This window comes from Frieseomelitta varia, unplaced genomic scaffold (assembly GCF_011392965.1).
Source record: "Frieseomelitta varia isolate USP_RPSP 00005682 unplaced genomic scaffold, Fvar_1.2 scaffold_249, whole genome shotgun sequence".
Classification (NCBI taxonomy): domain Eukaryota; kingdom Metazoa; phylum Arthropoda; class Insecta; order Hymenoptera; family Apidae; genus Frieseomelitta; species Frieseomelitta varia.
Window position 1 is genome coordinate 541,767 of NW_025109978.1, and position 20,716 is coordinate 562,482.

The following is a 20,716-nucleotide window of genomic DNA, read 5'->3' on the forward strand; positions in this document are numbered from 1 at the left end:
TATTACCCCGAAATTAATAGCCCTTGAAACGATCGTTTAAAAAACACCTTCGGCACAGGGAGAGATAGAACCCTGAACAAGCGCTAAAAGCAAAGAAAAAAAAGAAAAAAAAAAAAAAGAAAAACAAAAGGACAGAATGATGGAGTAGCCGAGCGAAGTGCGGCGCGGTATAATTCCGAAAACGGCCTTGAGCGACCGATCCATCTCGGTTGGAGAACAGCTCGGATATCTGTCATTTTCTATTCACCATCGATCGGAATCTCGTTCTCCTTTTTTCTTTTTTTTCGTTTCGAAATTCGTTCCCTCTTCCATCAGTTGTCCCAGTAGAAAGAGAGAGACAGAGAGAGAGAAAGAACGTTCCGATCTGCACGTCACGAAAATGTCAGAATAATAGAAATTTTATCTGATCGTAATATCCACGCGCTGACTCACATCGATTAAAAGACAGGCCGGACAATGAGAGCGAAACGTCGGACGGTTCGCGAGCTACGAACTGGGCACAAAGAACCGCCTGGACGTGTGGAAATGAACGGGCGACGGACGACGAATTAGAATATGCGTACGAGGTGTGAGGGGGGAAAAAAAAGGAAGAAAAAAAGGAAAAAAGAAAAAAAAGGCGAGCATGAAAGTCGCGGGCGTGGGAACGACGGGCCCCAAGCGAGCCACCAATTAACACCAATTAACGCTCATCTGCTCTAGGTAGTGGCAGCAACGAGCGAACCGACTTTACATTTAGCACGAGACACCCGGCTCGCCGCCGATTGGCCACAACGGCCGCTCTTTGTGCCGTCCAGGTCGACACAAGAGAATTCTGCACTTCCGCGAAAGGTCGGGGGAAAAAAGAAATGGATTCAGGGCAACCGTGTGGAGGAAACCGTCCTCTTTGTTCCTTTGGTCCTCCAGATTATTTCAAACGGTGTAACGACGTTAATTTAGACATATATATATAAATTAAAAGACATTATATATATATATATATATATATATATATATATAATAAATATATATATAATTAAAAGACATTATAATATATAATAAAACATATAATAAATTAAAATATTATTATTTATATTAATAAATTAATATAAATAAATATATAATAAATTAAAAGAAAATTTATATATATATAAATTAAAATATATATATATATGTTTAAATATATATATACACATATGTCTAAATTAATATATACAGAGTGTGGCATATAATTGTCGCCACGATTTTTCAGGCACTTCTGATTGTGTGACAAAAAAATGTTTTGAACAAAAATTAATCAGTTTCTAGTTGGCTACAAAGTACAGTAAAAAATTCCAAAAACTATTTTTCTCTGATAAAAAATCAAGGTTAACACCAATTTTTTTTTAAATGGCACCGTGTATTTTTGACTTCGTAGGATTGTTGCTTCTGGAAAAACAAATTCAACGACCTACTATATTATGACCTTCAGATGTCTTTGACTTAAGGAATTGTTAATAAAATTATTGAATAAAATTCTAATTTACTGAAATAAAAAATTAAAGCTTCTAACTTTATAATTAGATATAAATATCTTTATTTCTAAATATGTAGTTTATTTAAAACATGATATTTTCAATATAAAGAAATTTTTATTAATTATATTTAAAAATTTTCAATTTCATTGATATTTTTAATATTATGCTCTATTATTATAAGCTATTTAAATTAATATAATATAATCTAAAATTTATTATTAAATATAAATATATTAAAATAATTATATACAATGATATTTTATTAAATAATAACTTTAAATTAAACGTAGAAAATAAAATTACAAGGTTTTCACAAACAATGTGAACAAGAAATGGCGAAGGGTGATATTCACCGATGAAAAGAGAACTTGACGGCCTCCGTATCTATCATCGTGTTCTACGAAATGAGCCGTCGATCCATGGAAGGTATAACGATTTGCGGAAGTATCACTAAGGCAAGATGGAAATAAAAATTTATTGCAGGGAAATTAAATAGTGAAAAGTGTATCGAAATGACTGGCAAACAAATTCATACGACACGAATTGCCGGCAACAAGCACGTTTAATCAACGTGATAAAAATTCGTCTCAAATTACAAATTTATCTATCTGATAATGTTTGCACAATCGTGTCCTGCTAGTTTCCACGAATCACCAAACACTCGTATTTACACTTCCACGTTCCATCGTCTGAGAAAAAAAAGATCATGCTATCACAACGTACGAAGGATCAAAGTACGTAGAAACGTAGCGGTAGATCTAGGAATTCGCGTGGGTGTACCGCGGAAACTACGAGCGTTACGAGCGAATTTCCCCCTTTCACCGAGCAAAACAGCGAGGCTTCGTTTTAGCCCGAACGTAGTTTAAAGAGCGCGGCCGCGTCCTCGTACGTACACGAGGCGTGTAATAAATTATCGGACGGATCGCGGGTAAAAGTCACGAACAGACCACCTCGGCCGCCTCGATCATCGATCGATCCATCGTTGGACGTGGGCTGTGCCCGTTTCGTGGGCGTTGGAAATTCATTAAGCCCAAAGGACATTATTCCGCGTCTCGCGGAATATTATCGGAGGGAGGATCGATTAATTAATTTCCTGCTTCACGATATTAATTAATTAATTGATTCGTTAATCACGGGAGCTTCTCTAAACACGCGCGTGTTCCTTCCTTTCTCTCGCTGACTGATTTCTGTTGACCTGCTCGATTTCCGACGCGTGTTTCCATTTCCAATTTCCCACGACTGCGCGAGAGGTATAGCGGGTTCGGGAAGGGTCGTCGAAGAAAGGAGGAAGCCTCGCGGAATAAATCGACAAAGGGCATGAACCGTTCAAGGCTTGCCGGATCGGTGGCGGCCGCGCTGGTGGTTCGTTTCTGCTTAGTACGCGTCCTCACGTACCGCTCGTTCGATCTTTTCCGCGAAACCAAAGACACGATGCCTGACATAGAGAAGGAGGAGGCGTTCTATTCGGCGTACGTAAGTATCTACGTGCGGTTACCGTGCCCGTACGATCGACATGTACGCGTCTACCATCGGCGAGGGGACGACAGCGCCAGATAGAGGCCCGTCGACGGCATCTACGTGTTCGCTACGGCTTCCGTTCATCCTGATCGACCCGTGATCAAGGCAAATATGCCTGATTTTCACGATGCTCGCAAGATAAAAACGGGGGCTACAAAGTGTGAATGAATCGAGGTAACTGCGAGCAAACGACGAGAGGCATAGTGAACGAATAATAGTTTGTAGTATTTATTTATTTATGTAGAATAATTTAAAAATAATTAAAAGTAATTTAAAAATAAAATGAAAATAAAATAAGATAATAAATAATTACAAAATAATTTAAAACTAAAATAAAAATAAAATAATTGAAAATAAAATAAAATAATAAATAATTATAAGATAATTTAAAAGTAAAATAAAAATAAAATAATTGAAAATAAAATAAAATAAAAATAAAATAATTAAAAATAATTATAAAAATAAAATAATTAAAAATAATTATAAAAATAAAATAATTAAAAATAATTATAAAAAATAAAATAAAATAAAAATAAAATAATTAAAAATAATTTAAAATATTTTAGGAAGGTCGTTTTAATCTCTGGAGCAAGACGTGATGATTTACTGTGTTTGGTCCTCTAAATTTAATAAGTAGGCACATCGTGGATGTATTTAAAAGATAATGTAATTATAGTTATATGTTATTAAATATTTTGAGACGTCGTGACACTTTCGAGATATTTATCGATAAGAAATTGCACTTGCCAGGGAATTAGTCATGTTTACGGTCATCCAATCCTCGGTCGTTCTCTCCCTCTCTGCCTTTCACTTTCGAAGGGTGTACGCGCTCGAATTTCGGTTCAGATTTACGCGCCGATTACGCCAATTTATTTCGTGAAAGTCCCTTACGTAAAATCGGCATCGATGTATTATTCATTGCGCTACATCATTTTTCTGTACTGGCAACGCCACGATTAACCGTAACACAATCCCGATCGTAAACAATTTTCCAAAAAGTTACCTCATAGAAATCTCTTGCTCGTGCAAGGTCGGGTCGATCGAGTCACCGAGAGCTTCGATTTTAATTTTAAAATTCGGTCTTGGCCGAGCATTACCGCGAGAAGCAAAAAATATTTAATATAATATTTAATAAAATTTAGAAACCAAGCTCCGATGTTTTGAAATTCATTCGTGAGAAGCACGAAATGCAAAAAATAGTTAGAAAACTATCACCAAGGCTTCAATATTTTAACACTAGAACTACCGACGACTGAAGCATAAAATTTCCATTGGGGACAGTAATCAAACTTATAACAAACTTTCATTTATATATTTCACGAGAAACGTGTCTATAAAATTTCTGACAAAAATTATAAATCCATTTCATTTGTGTAACGCAAAAGAAAAAAAGAAAAACTCTCTATCTCTATCTCTATTCACATTTTTAATGTGATACACGTAGAGTCACGAGGTAAATGATTCAACTCGCACAACCACGCGTCGCTCATTTCGAGGATCACCGTCGAACAAGTCCAGCTTTCAACCGAGTGTCGCGGTAAATTCGACTCTCCCGCGGCAAAGAGCAGTGTGCCAATGTGAATTCCGACGTTCCTCCCGAAAGCTGCATTCCAACAGCTCGGCCGTTCAATTACTTTCGAAAGCGATTTCCGAGGAACGCGAGCCGCGGAGAGACGGGGGATGTCACCGAAGCCCCGTGGAATTCCGACTTTTGATCGGCTTTCGAGCACCGCCGGACCCTTAGAGCAAGTTTACCCTTGACCCTAAATCTCGGTGCACTGCAATCGAGGGTCTCGAGGTCGGACGGTCGTCGCGATGCGATAAATTCGCAGGCTTGTACCCCCTCCCCTTGGACTTTGCTCTCTTCATGGGAAGGGGAAAGAAGGATTCGACCGACGACGGTGGGCCAAGCAGAGTAGAGGGTTGTTCCACACGTCCTCTTGAAAAATTCCAGCCGGAGGAAGTTTCTCGACAGGGGAAGTTTCGTTCTGGAATCTCTCCCTGTCCAGCGTCCTCGGCTTCCCAATTAGCCGGCTGGCTAATAAATCTCGCGTTGTCCCCGGAGGAGGACGGAACGAGAGGGAAAAAACGAACGTCCGTGGACGTAGGAAGCGGATATACGCGCGGCCAGGAATGGGAGAAAGAAAGAAAAAAAGAAAGAAAGAAAGAAAGAAAGAAAGAGCGACAGAAGACGCGGTGAATCCTCTGCAGTCGGTGGTAGCCGATGTTCACAGGGGCACAAGGCCAAGAAGACTTCGTACCGTATGTCGCGAGCAGCCTCTTTCCTCGCTTCGAGACACTTAAAAGAGGAGCAACTCTCGTGAGTAGTCAGCTCTCGTGATATTGACGGTTGTGTGTTGCGCTGTGTTGCGCGCTTTGCTACCTCTGCCTGCATATCGTAAGGGAACCTGGCATTCTTTCCGTTAAATGCCTCCTCGAGCGAGCGAGCCTCGCGCCCATTTACACGTATACAAGCTCGATCTGGTACCTCTCTGTGTGCATGGAGGACGAGCCTGTGTGAGAGATACATCAAGGATAGAATTCTAGATACTAGACAGGTGCCTCTCGAGCGAGATTTCTTCAACTGGAATTACGTCTCTCGAGATATCGTTTGATGTCAAGGAATCGAAAGATAATTTTGGAACGATTGTTTCTCTTTTGATCAACGTATGTATATGAAGATATTACGTGTGTTTGGAATTATTATTTACGTGTTGTATACGTCAAGGGTTGGTGGACAGAATTGTGAAATACGACAATTTTAAACGCTTACGTTACATCGTAGATTGTTAAATATAGCATGAAATAGGAGTGTTTTCACGATAATTATAATATTAATATGTTACATATATATTACATAATATAATATTTTATATGTATAAATATAATATTATAAATATTATAATATTAATATAATATATTATAATATAATATTATATTTTATATAATATAATATATTATAATATATAATATAATATATTATATTCACATAAGTTCGTGAAAAAAATTGCTCATATTTGATATTGTCCATAGCTCTCGCGATTTAGCTAAATGCGTTGGTATGACACTCTACGGCGGAAACATTCATAATACACAATATAATATTATAAATATAATATAACATTATATTTTATACAATATAATATATTATAATATATAATATAATATAATTAATATATAATTAATATAATATTATAATATATAATATATAATATAATATATTATATTCACAGAAGTTTGTGAAAAAAATTGCTCATATTTGATATTGTCCATAGCTCTCGCGGTTTAGCTAAATGCGTTGGTATGACAATCTCTGGCGGAAACACTCATAATACACAATATAATATTATAAATATAATATAACATTATACAATATAATATATTATAATATATACAATATAATATTATACAATATAATATATTATAATATATAATATAATATAATAAATATATAATTAATATAATATTATAATATATAATATATAATATAATATATTATATTCACAGAAGTTTGTGAAAAAAATTGCTCATATTTGATATTGTCCATAGCTCTCGCGATTTAGCTAAATGCCTTGGTATGACAATCTACGGCGGAAACACTCATAATACACAATATAATATTATAAATATAATATAACATTATATTTTATACAATATAACATATTATAATATATAATATAATATAATTAATGTATAATTAATATAATATTATAATATATAATATATAATATAATATATTATATTCACAAAAGTACGTGAAAAAAAATTGCTCATATTCGATATTGTCCATAGCTTTTCGCGGTTTAGCTAAATGCGTTGGTATTACAATCTACGGCGAAAAACACTCAGAAAATCAGGCGAGAACGATTCCTCATTCAAAAATTACCCCTAAAATCGCCTCTGAAATACGTATCCACATCCCGTACAGCGTTTCCTCCGATTTGCACACCGTCACGCGGTTTGATACACGGATGTACATACACGCGAGGTCGCAGCGAGTATGTACAGGCAACCAGAAAACGTGGTTCGGGAGACACGACGGCAGCGGCTCGTACACGGGCTAACTAGCGGATGGAAGAGGACGAAGAAGAAGAGGAGGAGGAGGAGGAGGACGACGACGAAGAGGAGCGGGTTCTAGCGGCGCGGATGGAAGAAAAGGAGGAGAGCATCGAGAAGAGGAGATTGGTATGCGGTCCGCGCAGCGGGTTCACACACGACTTAAAGGCGGCCCAAAGCCACAATCTAAAGGCTGTGCCAGCCGGGACGAGGAGAAGAAGAAGACGAAGACGAAGACGAAGGCGAAGACGAAGAGCTCGTAGAAGGGGTAGAGGACAAGCTTCGCGAGGCATTGCCCAAACCGGGGCGACAGTTTCTCCTCTCCCCTCTTTTCCATCATTTGCATACACACGCGATACTACGGTACACCTGTGTGTTTCGCTGGCTGGCGTGTCCGTCCAGCGGCTCTTGGCAGCGTACACCTGACCAATGAGTTCTCTCCCGAGGAGGCGAGCGTATGTAAATCTACGCGGTAAAACGTGGACACCCTGCCGCGTCAACGAGGGCAAGCCAGCTTCGGTTTGGCCCGGGCTTAATCGATGACTTTCGCCTCTTTTCCCCAGCCGGTGTACACTCCGCGGTGTAATTAATAATCCCGGCTCGTTCTCGGGCTCTCGGCCGGCGAATTATGAAGATTCTTGGTGGAATTAACGAGCCACGAACGGAGGATCTGGATTGAGTTCGGGCGCGTGTGGGAACGCGGAAACGTGCACGATCGCCTGAACGACATCGAACGATATAAAGAGGACTCGCGGACTTCGTTTCTTTGCACGTGCGTTATATGTTGCACACTAGGTGGATAGTACGCGTTCTAGGAACCTAGGATCACGCGGAAGCGTGGACAAATCGACGGTTACGTGTTACGTTGCTTCGTTGAACGCGGAGTGAGAGAGTCGTCGGTGTGAGAGACAAGGATCGTACGATCGAAATTTGTACGTTAATTACAGACACAGGTTTTATATATCCTCGAGTTGAACAGCGACGCGTTCATTAACGCGAGAAACATCCGCGAGGCGCGTCGTGGAATCTGGAAAAAAAAAGGAGGCTCGATGAAGGTTTTTTTCATTCACGTTGGACGTAAATCTCTCTGGTTGGCCGACAGCCTGGGCAGGCATCCTGATTGCGATCCCCGCGGGCGACCGAGACGCCGGCGAAACGATTTTGGAGCCGTTCGGTCGATTAACGACCGGTTCGCGTACACCTCTTGACAAATCGATCCTGCTTCCGTATCTGCGCCGGCTGCGTGATTTATACGCGCTTAGAATCGTAGCCCTCGGAAACGTGAAATACAAATGACACGCCGCGAATGTCTCTATCGATGTGTTTATCGTCTTTGCTCGCGAACGGGTGATTTCGTTTTCTGCGAGATGAGTATCGACATCGTGGATAATGGTTCGTCATCGTTTGTAAAACGATCACTCGGAGAGGCTCGATGACGCGTTTTTATTTGAAACAGATTTCATTTGAAAAGTAAGAAGGAAACTTCCAAATAGTTCAGCACACTTTTTCTTCCTTCAAATTCTTAATAAATCTTGTGCAGAACAATGATGAATAATATTGCACTTTTAATTTAAGTACACTGTTTGTACCGTTATCTAATAAATCTCATTTCTTTTCCCTTCAAATTCTTAATATTGTAATTTATCTAGTAATATTGCAATTTTAATTTCAGTATATTGCTTCGTTATACCGTTATTTAATAAAATATTAATATTGAGAATTAATGGTAAAAGGAATGATTTACTGCACTTTATGATTTTACTTTTACTTTATTTCACTGGAAGGTATACCGTTGTCCTAGAACTTTTCTCTACGAGAGACAGAACTCATGTGTCGAAGAGAGTATAAGATACAGTGGACCCAGGTCGCCTAATTCTTTATCTACAGTGTGAAATAAACACTTCACGCGTTCCCAGAACCTCATCAACGCACAGTTCGACCACGTGCATATATCTCCTAAGAGATTGATTTTTGTAAATACGTTTAAGACGTATCTTATTTTCAACAATTAATAAAATATTACTAGCGCAGGCAGCATTAACTCTAGCAACTGGTTCGCGGACCATAACGAGTGACCGAACCGTATACAATAATCCGTCGCTTTCTTTTCCTTTTGAACTCGCCGGTATGACATCACTTATTACAGCAATTATTAAAAAGTGATAAACTTATCATTTATTTTGCCTGGGTTACGTTTGAACATACTTGAAAACTGAGAAAATGTTGCAATTTGGGACGAAAAGATTCTCGAAGTGCGTGGCACGCCGTTAACGAGATTCCTGTAATTATCCAAAAGAACGTGTCAAAGTCAGACAGAGCCAGACGCAAGATAGATAAAGGCAGTGGCGAATTCACCATCGTGAAACCGGCTCGAAAGTACGATCGAGAACGATTAATATAATATGCAAACTACTCCGTTTCTATCGGCCTTTTAATTTCAAGCTGAACCCCTTTCACGGGGTTTCGATTCTCGAAACGAGGCCACGTTCCACGAGGAGGCGATCCGGTCGGATGGAATGCGACACGAACAGAGACGAAAACGAGAGAGATTCGACGGTGGGTCAGGAAACGAGCCCGGGGGCCGGAGAAATATGCAGAGACCACGTCGGTGAGGAATCGTCCGGGGGGACGCGGCGAATACACCTGTTGGATCCTGACTCACGACGATGAGTCCCCTGCGGGGATTCGAGGCGTGCCTCCACGGGTCTCTCGACTCCTTCATTTTCGTTCTCCCGCGGTTTTTATCCGATAGTTGTTCGTGCGGCGAACACCGTTTAGAACAACTATCGTTTATCATTACACCGGCTATTATCGAGGCTATGATTATCGAAATTTATCACACGCCACACGGAGAAAGGAGGGTAAAGAAGGTTTCTTCTTTTTTTTTCTTTCTCAAGCATCTCTCTCTCTCTCTCTCTAGCCGATGGCCTTCTTCCGTGTCGTGATCGGGATCACGTTTAATACGCCTCGGCGCTAATTGCGCCAGCGACATTACCTGGGAAATTTAACGCCTACGGATTAGTCGTGCTCGGTGCCCAGGGCGGGACGTGAAACTCGTGCGGGACGTTCGACTCTCCTGGCTACTCCAGTTACGTCGATCAAACGGCTCTGTGACCATTAGACCTACGGCCACGGCGAACTGTGACGGCGAACTTTATTAAGGCGTGAGAAAGTCCCCCTCCCTCGGAGGTGATTAAACGCCGCTCGGCTAATCTAGTTACACGACGCCGCGGTTTGGAACTCAATAGCCAACCGGGCTAAATTGAATGATGCCGTTTGACGCGCCACCGTTCAAACGTCGCATCGATCATACGACGTACCCAGCGGCCGCACGCTGAATCCACTTCAAAAATGAATTGGTCATTTTCTTTCTTACAATACGTTCTTCGTGACTGCGTGGACGGCGATGGTGTCGATGCGAAGTTTGGAGGGAATTGGAAATGTTGATTCTATCGGTTATACAGTGTGGTCCATTTAAGCGAGGTCATCTAAATATCTTTGCGAGTTGTGATGATTATATATTATACTATTCCTATTATATATAATATTAAATTATTATATTATATATATATATATATATAATATACTATTATATATTATACTATTCCTATTATATATAATATTAAATTATTATATTATATATATATAATATACTATTATATATTATACTATTTCTATTATATATAATATTAAATTATTATATTATATATATATAATTGTTGAAAAATATGTTTTGCCTGACATGAGTGGTATCCAAAAGGCCAATAACTGGTAAGAATATTCTTTTCAAAGACTTTTTAAGATCATTGATATTTTTCTTCATATATATAATTACATATATGTCATATATAGTTATATATATAACTAATAACTATAATTATATATTTTATTGTAACGCGTGGCTGGTAGAAAAATATGTTCAGGCATGTAAAAGAACATGAGCTTGAAAAGTTAAGTCGTTAAGTGGAAAAATCGTACACAATCGTTGAAATTATTAATTTCTCGACCCATCGTTTGTTAGAACTTTTGTTCATGCTTCGACGAGTATTACTATCCACCCTAGAAATCACGAATCGCTTCTCCTGTTCACCCTGTACACGAATTTTTACGATTTTCACTTTAAATTATCCTCGTTAAGTTACTGATTTGTAAAAATAGTTTAATTAGGTTTAATTTAATGAAGTTTAGGCAAGCTACTAATCTCTCGCCAATAGAACCGATTGATTGAGCTGTAATCTCAATTCGTTACTTTATTATTCCAATCATTTTGCTAAGCATGATTTACGATTCAATCAATCAGCATTCAATCTCCGCGCCTCCGGTAGTTAAACAACAAAGTAACGACATTACTCATCAAATTCTGCCCGTTTATCTCGACGTTATTCCAATCTCTGCCTCGTTATTTACAGTTATTCATCGATGAGTTCAATTCTAGCTGTTTCGAGATACGTCAAGTATCGATGTATGATTGATTTATTGGGCCTCGATCAAAATCGTGTACGAATGTTCCTCTGTGATGTTATTAATCAATTTTCGTCGATATCTATCAACTACGTAGTTGGATAAAATCAGATAAAAACAGAGACGAACCTAAAAAGAATTAGGTAATCATGCTATATGTCAAATTATATAGCTACATGGTGAAATTTGAAAGCATCCAAATACAGAATAATTTTCGTCGATATCTATCAACTACGTAGTTGGATAAAATCAGATAAAAACAGAGACGAACCTAAAAAGAATTAGGTAATCATGCTATATGTCAAATTATATACCTATCATGGTAAAATTTGAAAGTATCCAAATACAGAATAATAATTCTCGTCGATATCTATCAACTACGTAGCTGGATAAAATCAGAGACAAACCTAAGAAAAAATTAGGTAATCATGCTAAATTATATACCTATCATGGTAAAATTTGAAAGTATCCAAATACAAAATAATAATTCTCATCGATATCTACCAACTACGTAGTTGAATAAAATCAGAGACGAACCTAAAAAAATATTAGGTAATCATGCTAAATTATATACCTATCATGGTAAAACATGAAAGTATCCAAATACAGAATAATAATTCTCGTCGATATCTATCAACTACGTAGTTGGATAAAATCAGAGACAAACCTATGAAAAAATTAGGTAATCATGCTATATGTCAAATTATATACCTATCATGGTAAAATTTGAAAGTATCCAAATACAAAATAATAATTCTCATCGATATCTACCAACTTCGTAGTTGAATAAAATCAGAGACGAACCTAAAAAAATATTAGGTAACCATGCTAAATTATATACCTATCATGGTAAAATTTGAAAGTATCCAAATACAGAATAATAATTCTCGTCGATATCTACCAACTACGTAGTTGGATAAAATCGGATAAAATCAGAGACTTAAAAAAAATTAGGTGCTATGTGAAATCAGAACCTAAAAAAAATTATATGTCAAATTATATACCTATCATGGTGAAATTTGCAAGTATCCAAATACAGAATACCGAGTGGAGACACACTCGTGTAAGATACTCGTGCTACATGTTGAGGATGTTGTATACCAGCTGCCTATGTATTCCTTGGCCAGCGAACGTCCAATTGAATCATCCAGCAGTTTTCAATCTCGCCACCCTCGAGCAAAGCGAACACGTCGAGCCGGCGGCTCGCTAATTCAGCCGACACAATGCTCGGTGAGGTCCACGTGGGCCCAGGCGACTGTGACGTCACATCATTGATAGAGGCGCCCACATTGGTGGCCGCGGAAGACGCGGGTATTGTGCCAAGAATAAACCATCGGGCCACCTTATTCGCGACTCGTCGTCGCGTGTGTGCATGCGCGATGAAAACGAAAATCGATGGAAGATCGCGATCTCCAACCAGCCGTGATCTCACGCGAGGGACCGAGGTGTGGGAAAGAGCGAACGCTCGCGACGAAAGGAGCGGGAAAAGCGATACTGGGGAGGCTGTCGAATGGACAAAGATGCAGTGAGGAACACGTAGGGACGGGAGAAGAGACGAGAAGGAGGATAGATAGAAACTCCGTTCCAGCGTGTTGGCTGGAGAAAGGAAAGATGCGAAACGTGGCGTCTCGTTCGGGAGACACACAGACGTCGGTGGCAGAGGATTGTGCAAAAGCTCGGCTAACTCTCATCTCCGTTGAGATTCGTTTCCTGTTGCCATTACGCTACCGCTGAAAAGGCGGCGGCGATGGTGTACCCCCTTCTTATGCATGCCCCTTTACGCCGCTATTGAAATCGCAAACGGAGAAAGTCGAAGGACGATTATCCGCCATGCCAGACGTACATAGGTATACCATACGTACGTACGTGCCTGTTTGTTTCTTTCTTTGCTGGTAACCGGTATCGAGTGGCGTGCTTATTAGCTGCAAGACTATAGTCTTAAACGTGGTCTCGACCACGGAGTTGATACGCGGTACTCGCTCCTCCGAGCGAAGGATTATCCGCGAGTCTCTAGGCTCTCGAAATATCTCATCGAATGACGCGCTGCTTGGGGAAAATTTTTCACGCAACCGCCGCGTATATATTACTGGAATATCTGACTGGAACTTTTTGAGAAAACAGAGACGTCGTAACTAGATAGTCGCTGTCATAATTTTGCCAATTCAGTCCAACAAGAGTGTAAACACGCAAGCATGGTAATTCCAATTTCAGCAACTTCTGACACGACCTTTCGCTTTTTCGCAAAAGAAGCCACTTTCACCGCGCGTTGTAAGAGGATCGCGCGTTCCTTTTCGTGGTTGAATCGCGCGAAATCTCATTTAGAGCTCCGGCGCTCCTACTAAACGGCGGCCTCTCGTTCTCATTCTCGAAATCGTTGAGAGGCAGCCGAGTGAATCTCTGCCGGGGCGGGCAGGCAGGCAATTTCGCAACAATACCTGCCGGGGGACCCACTCCCCCCCTCTCCAAGCCGCTTCGTTGGAGAAAAGACTTGCACCGGGGCCATTGTATCGCGACGTAGATCGCAAATTTCTAGACCCGATTCCTTTGTCGACGCGGGGCGCGCGCGAGAGCCATCGAATCCAAAGGATTTCCGGTCTGTTGCTCCTCTATCGGCCGGTCGTTACGTGGAATTCCAATTCCAGTTCCAGTCGCTTAGAGACCTCTCCGACGACGGAATTCTTCTTTCCAGTCGTTTCTTTCTTCCCTTTCTTCGAGACGACAAACGACACGTGATTTTTGAAGCAAGAAGACAGAGAGAAGCTGGGATAATGTATTGCCAAGAACAAAGGAGAACTTTGGAGGTATTTCTTCGTTAACCCCTTGCGCTGGCAACTGATTGCGGACCATAACGAGTGACCGAACCGTATACAATAAATTCGTCGCTTTCTTTTCCTTTTGAACTCGTCGGTATGATATCGCTGGACAGAAATGATCAGAAAGTAATAGACTTATCATTTGTTTTGCCTGGGTTACGTTTAAATATAACATAAAACTGAGAAAATGTTGCAACTTGGGAAAAATTTCTCGACGAGCATAACACGTCGTTACAGCGCAAGAGGTTAACGGCAACTGATTGCGGACCATAACGAGTGACCGAACCGTATACAATAATTGGTCGCTTTCTCTTTAAACTCGTCGATATGATAATACTGGATATAAATTATTGAGAAGTTATAAATTTATTATTTGTTTTACCGGAATTATAATTATATATACTTAAAGCTGAGATAATATTGCGACAAGAAAATTTTCGACGTGCGTGGCACGTCATACCAGTGCTAGAGGCTAACCATTTGCGCTGGCAACTGATTGCGGACCATAACGAGTGACCGAACCGTACACAATAATTCGTCGCTTTCTTTTCCTTTTGAATTCGTCGGTGTAATATCACTGGATAGAAATTATTGAAAAGTAATAAATTTATTCTTCGTTTTGCCTATTTTGTTTTACTTAAATATACTGAAAGCCGAGAAAATATTACAATTTTGGAACAAAAATATTCTCGACGTGCACGTCATTCCAGCGCAAAAGGTTAAGGTTTGTTTTATCACTTGCGCTGGCAACTGATTGCAGACCATAACGAGTGACCGAACCGTATACAATAAATTCGTCGCTTTCTTTTCCTTTCGAACTCGTCGGTATGATATCGCCGGACAGAAATGATCAGAAAGTAATAGACTTATCATTTGTTTTGCCTGGGTTACGTTTAAATATATATAAAATTGAGAAAATGTTGCAACTTGGGAGAAAAAGTTAATTAAACCGCGAGAGGTTAATCAACATCAAACAATGTTCTTCCGTAATTTTCGGAGCGTGAACTTTATGGAACTGAGAATAGAAGAATGTGCTGCTAATTGGTGAAAACATGGTCGCTTGACAAGTAGCAGCCACTTTCCAATCATTAACCAGGGAAGCACTTGACCTCGGTAATATATTTTCGCGTAATTGAAAAGCTGTAAAGCCGTGGACATGTTCGTGCACAAGCAACAGCAGCGGCAGAAGGGTTCCGGCAAGCGATTGCCAACATTCCACCCACGTGATGTGTCGCCAGGCGCAGGTCAGGCGGCTGTCGAGCGTAATTACGTCGAGACGAACGGCCGATTTCGACGAGTGGCACCGAAGAGATCCTCCGAAGATCCTCGAGAGCAACCATGACGACGTGTTTCCGCGCGCAAGAGGTATACACACCGGCCGAACGTATACGTCAAGGACCCTCCACTGGAAACCTAACGGACCAAATCGAGACACGCAGCTCTCCTTTTGTACGTGTCTACGTACGTGCGTGAGTGTTTGTGTGCATCAAAACTCGCGAGGTACACGAGTTGGCACGCAGACAGTCAAAGGCACGGGTCACTAGTGGATTATTTGAAGAACGCCAGCGTGTTTGTATATTTCATAACTCGCTCGTGGAGGCTCTAAGAGGGCCCATGCCCGGGGTCCGTTTCTTCCAGGGCGACAAAGGGTGGGTCCGGCGTGGTTCCCTCTTTTCCTCGTTCCGTGCCCTCTCATCGAGTGGTCCGCGCATAAACAGAGACCCCTTAAATTGCGTCCTTCCCGTGAACGATCTTTCCTCTCTCCTTTCGTTTCACTTCCACTCGTTTCTCTCCTCCACGAGAGCGACTAGGTTCACGCGTTCTGTACGCGGTCCTCGAGCATTTAGCACTGCCCCGGGCTAATTCAATTATGGGGACGCGCAATAAAAAAATATACGGAAAGCAAATACACGTGCACACCGTGTTTTTCAAGGGTAAGCGTTAAGCACAGAAAATTGTGCTGCGATATCGCGATCGAGGAGTTTAGAACGAAAATATCGTTGTGTAACGCTGTGCCTGTTTCTTAAAAAGAAAAAAAAAAAAAAAAAACTGTCAAATTTCGTCACGTTATTTGAACACTAGATACGCTGATCGTTTGAATCGTAACTGGACACGAGTTTCGAGTTTTGGAGCAAGTCATTTCACTTCTCAAGTAAAAATGTTCGCTACCGGCAAGAAACCCCAAAACTCTCAACCATAATTGTTCAGAATTTGTAATTGCGATTATTCTTCGTCGGACAAAAATTCTACCGACGATACTATTACGAATAATCGTAAAATACGGACGAAACATATTTTGAATATTCCTGCCTACAACAGGTAAATGGTGCTCGAGTGTTTCACACTTTCGGGCGCGTTCGCCTTTTCGCTTAAGAAAATATCATTATGCCGTTTATGATAATTCGACGCTGAAATGAGAGACAGAGAGAGAGAGAGAGAGAGAGAGAGAGAAACGCGTGTTTGTTTTCAAAAAACGTAATGGAGGTTAAATATTTTCTCTCGTCAAGGTTTCGTGAAACCGCGTGATTCATTTTGAAATTATTCACGTGGATTCTCGTAGATCTCTCATCTTTGGAGATCTAAAACTTTTGTCCATCCGCTGTGGTTTGTCTCGATAAGCAAGCAAGGTTGTGTCAAGCATACTCACCGTCCATCGGAAGGTGAAATGAAGTTGCAGGGTGACAGGTTCGCTGAGGGTGAAGGTGTTCTGGCCGAGGGCGTGACTAGATACGTTGCCAAAACTGCACGAGCCGATGGCAGTGACGTTCGATTGATATTCTTTCAAACAGAGCCAGAAGGCTGTCGAGCACGGTGTCGTGCACGGTGGTAGTTCTCCCTTTGCTCCGCCATCGCTTCCTCCGCCGCAACACCTACCGTCCACCAGGGTGCCCCTGTTGTTCGTCAGCGAGAGGATCTGCACCTCGAAGAATCCGCTCGCGTTCGTCGCCTGTCAACAAAAATTAAATTAAATCAGAATTAAATTCGAGTTGTATTATATTTTTCTAACATCGGTACGATAAAAACGGAGCGCTTTTTATGGTATTTAATATGTACTAGCGTGGCTACACTAAAATCATCCCTTTTCAACAAATTTTCATCGCTCAACACTCTTAATTCCTTAATTTCTTAGATCCATGTTCCAAGATATTGCTGAATTTAAATATAATTTAACATTACTTGTTAAAAATTTAAATGCATACGTATACTGGCTCTTAGAAATTTCACAAACTAATTGTACATATTATATTTTTCTAACATCGGTATGATAAATTTTTTTATGATATTTAATATGTTGCTTGGCCACTTTTCTAACATTGGAACGATAAAAATGGTACGATAAATTTTTTATGATATTTAATATGTACTAACGTGGCTAAAACGAGTCATCCCTTTTCAACAAATTTTCATCGCTCAACACTCTTAATTTCTTAATTTCTTAGATCCATGTTCCAAGATATTGCTGAATTTAAATATAATTTAACATTACTTGTTAAAAATTTAAATGCATACGTATACTGGCTCTTAGAAATTTCACAAACTAATTGTACATATTATATTTTTGTAACATCGGTACGATAAAAAGGGTATGATAAATTTTTTAATGATATTTAATATGTAGCTTGGCCATTTTTCTAACATTGGAACGATAAAAACGGTACGATAAATTTTTTATGATATTTAATATGTACTAGCGTGGCTACACTAAAACTAATCATCCCAACAAATTTTCATCGTTCAACACTCTTAATTTCTCTTAAAATCTAAATGCCTACGTATACTGGCTCTTAGAAATTTCACAAACTAATTGTACAAAATGATGTCTCACATATTAATATTCAGAATGAAGAAAACCTAACCACACTAACATAATAATTTATCTACATCGAACACTTTTCCACTATATTTCAGTTCTTCAATTCGTTTAACAAAATCTGATCAACAAAAATTACATTAAAATTGAAATTTTACTTCGTCGCATAAGATTAAAATTAATATCATACTCTGAGCCATGCTATAATTCAATAGAATAATTATATTTCGATCGAATACATAATTATCGATTATTGTAATTATTGGAAAGGACAAAATTCTTCTCAGTCAAGTAATTTTCTATTTCTCAGTGTGTATATGGAAAAATATTTCCTTCAATTGTTAGATAAACTAGACAATCGTTCACGAAATTAACATCTTTGAACCGATCGTCAAATCAGGACAATGGATAATCGAAAGGGATTCCAGCTAACTCGCCATACTTTACGTTTTGATTTCTCTAGTCTCTGTCTCTTTCACGTCTTGACATTTAGACCACTGACGGCGCATTTAGAACTGCATCAATTGCGTTCACATTAATCCAGTGGCCGTTTTTCCGCTCGATACCGACTGCGAATTTATCGGGCTCGTTACGGGGAGAAAACGATCGGCATTAAACGCAGCGCGATTTCGTCCCGACTCTTTCTATAGGGCATAATAAAACAGCTGGATTTTCCAGCTCTGGCTGTGTGAAAAACGGAAGTCTGCCCGCGGCCTCAGAAGGCGAAAGGCCTCTCGAGCGTCTGTTACGAACGCTCCGCTAACTTCCAGCCGATTCATTGGAAAAAGTCGAGCAATTTCGAAACCGTGTTCGCTTTATCTATTCGTCGATGCGCTCCCTGTTTCCCTTTTCATTCTTGTACTTTGTCCCTCGCGCGAGATTCTATTTTGCGAAAAATTGTTTCTCTAAAAGTATCCTGCGGATGTTGTACTTTTCTACTTGATAATTTTATAATTCTATTATAATAATATTTTAATAATAATTTTGATATAATTTCAATAATAATAATACAACATTCAGTCAGAAGTTCGATTTCGTAGAAAATTTATGTTCCTCGGAAACTGTTTCAAGAATAATATTTAATACAATATTCTACATATCATTGCGACTTAAATGATGATAATTGAAATAGATTAGTTAAAAAAATATCCGTGTCTTTTAAACACGTTGCAAAAAAAAAAAAAAAAAGAAAATAGATAGGTTCTGTTGTTCCATTGTTCCAAAGTCCAACTAAACTCAATATTTACTATACTTCAAAATTATTCCAAAAAGGAATCTCGAGCCATATGAAATTTCACAATATATGTAGCTCCATTCATTTAGAAAATTCGTTTCTCAATCCGACTCGATTGTCTTGCCAGAAATTTCATTTCGATCAGCGTCTGTGTAGATTGGCTGCGCACAGCTATACTCCGCACGAAAGTCCATACTTTCCCGATCACGGTCACAAAATTGCGCGGCGAATCGCGCAACCGATGCCGATGCCGTAACCCGTGGCAAATTTACATCGGCCTCTCGCTTTTGCCCGCGTACGATTAACAATAAAAGCGGCACGAAATCGTCTCGTTTCGACGACGAAGAAGTCTTCCTTTCGTCTGCCGGTTACGAAACACGGCTCTCTACGTGCGCTTCGTGCCTATCGATTTCGAATGCATCGAGTATACGCGCATTCGACATACCCGTGCGCTGAACGTACATTTATATTTATACGTCTGCGTGTGTATACTTATATATGTACACTCCTGGCCATAAGTCACCGGACACTTGCTTACTTTGATCGAAACAGAACACAGATGTACTTTTCATTAATTTTATTATACAATCTTGTTATATGTACTCTATTTACTCTATTTTGTACTAACACTTGAAAACAAAACTGATATTTAACGTGTATCGTCTGAATAAATATTTCAAAGTATATGAAAAAAATGTGTATATATTTAAAAAAATCGAATCGATCGTATTTTGGGATGAATTGGACAGGAGCCTTCAGATATGTGTTGAAAATAAAAGAAAAAAAGACTTATGGAAGAAATTAGAAGAAGCGTGGAAAGAAATTCATTCCGAAATATTATTAAAATTAAACGGAAGTGTGCCATGGTTATTTCTGGCCTTCATATTTGTACAAAGATGTTCGATACATTATATACAATTTGGTAAGATTTTTGACATATAAAACAGTTTGACGTATAGAATATGACATGAATATAGAATCTTGCCAAGTTGTATATAATGTATCTTATATCTTTGTTCAAGTATGAAGGCCAGAAATAATTGTGGCATACTTTTGTTTAATTTTAACAATATTTCGGAATGAATTTCTTTCCGCGCTTCTTTTAATTTCTTCCATAAATATTTTTTTTTAATTTTGGACACACTTCTGAAGGCTTCTGTCCAATTCATCCCAAAATACATCGATTCGATTTTTTAAATATATACACATATTTTTCATATACTTTGAAATATTTATTCAGACGATACACGTTAAATATCAGTTTTGTTTTCAAGTGTTATTACAAAATAGAGTAAATAGAGTACATATAACAAGCTTGTATAATAAAATT

General features: G+C 39.2%; 1 protein-coding gene across 1 annotated transcript in view; it reads right to left on the reverse strand.

Moving 5' to 3' along the window:
* LOC122528354 (protein jagged-1-like) overlaps positions 1 to 20,716 on the reverse strand; it is a 68,137-nt gene that overhangs the window by 21,817 nt on the left and 25,604 nt on the right. The window contains exon 2 of the mRNA XM_043653389.1: positions 16,989 to 17,288. Within this exon, the coding sequence (XP_043509324.1) occupies positions 16,989 to 17,288 (300 nt within the window). The remainder of the gene's footprint in view (positions 1 to 16,988; positions 17,289 to 20,716) is intronic.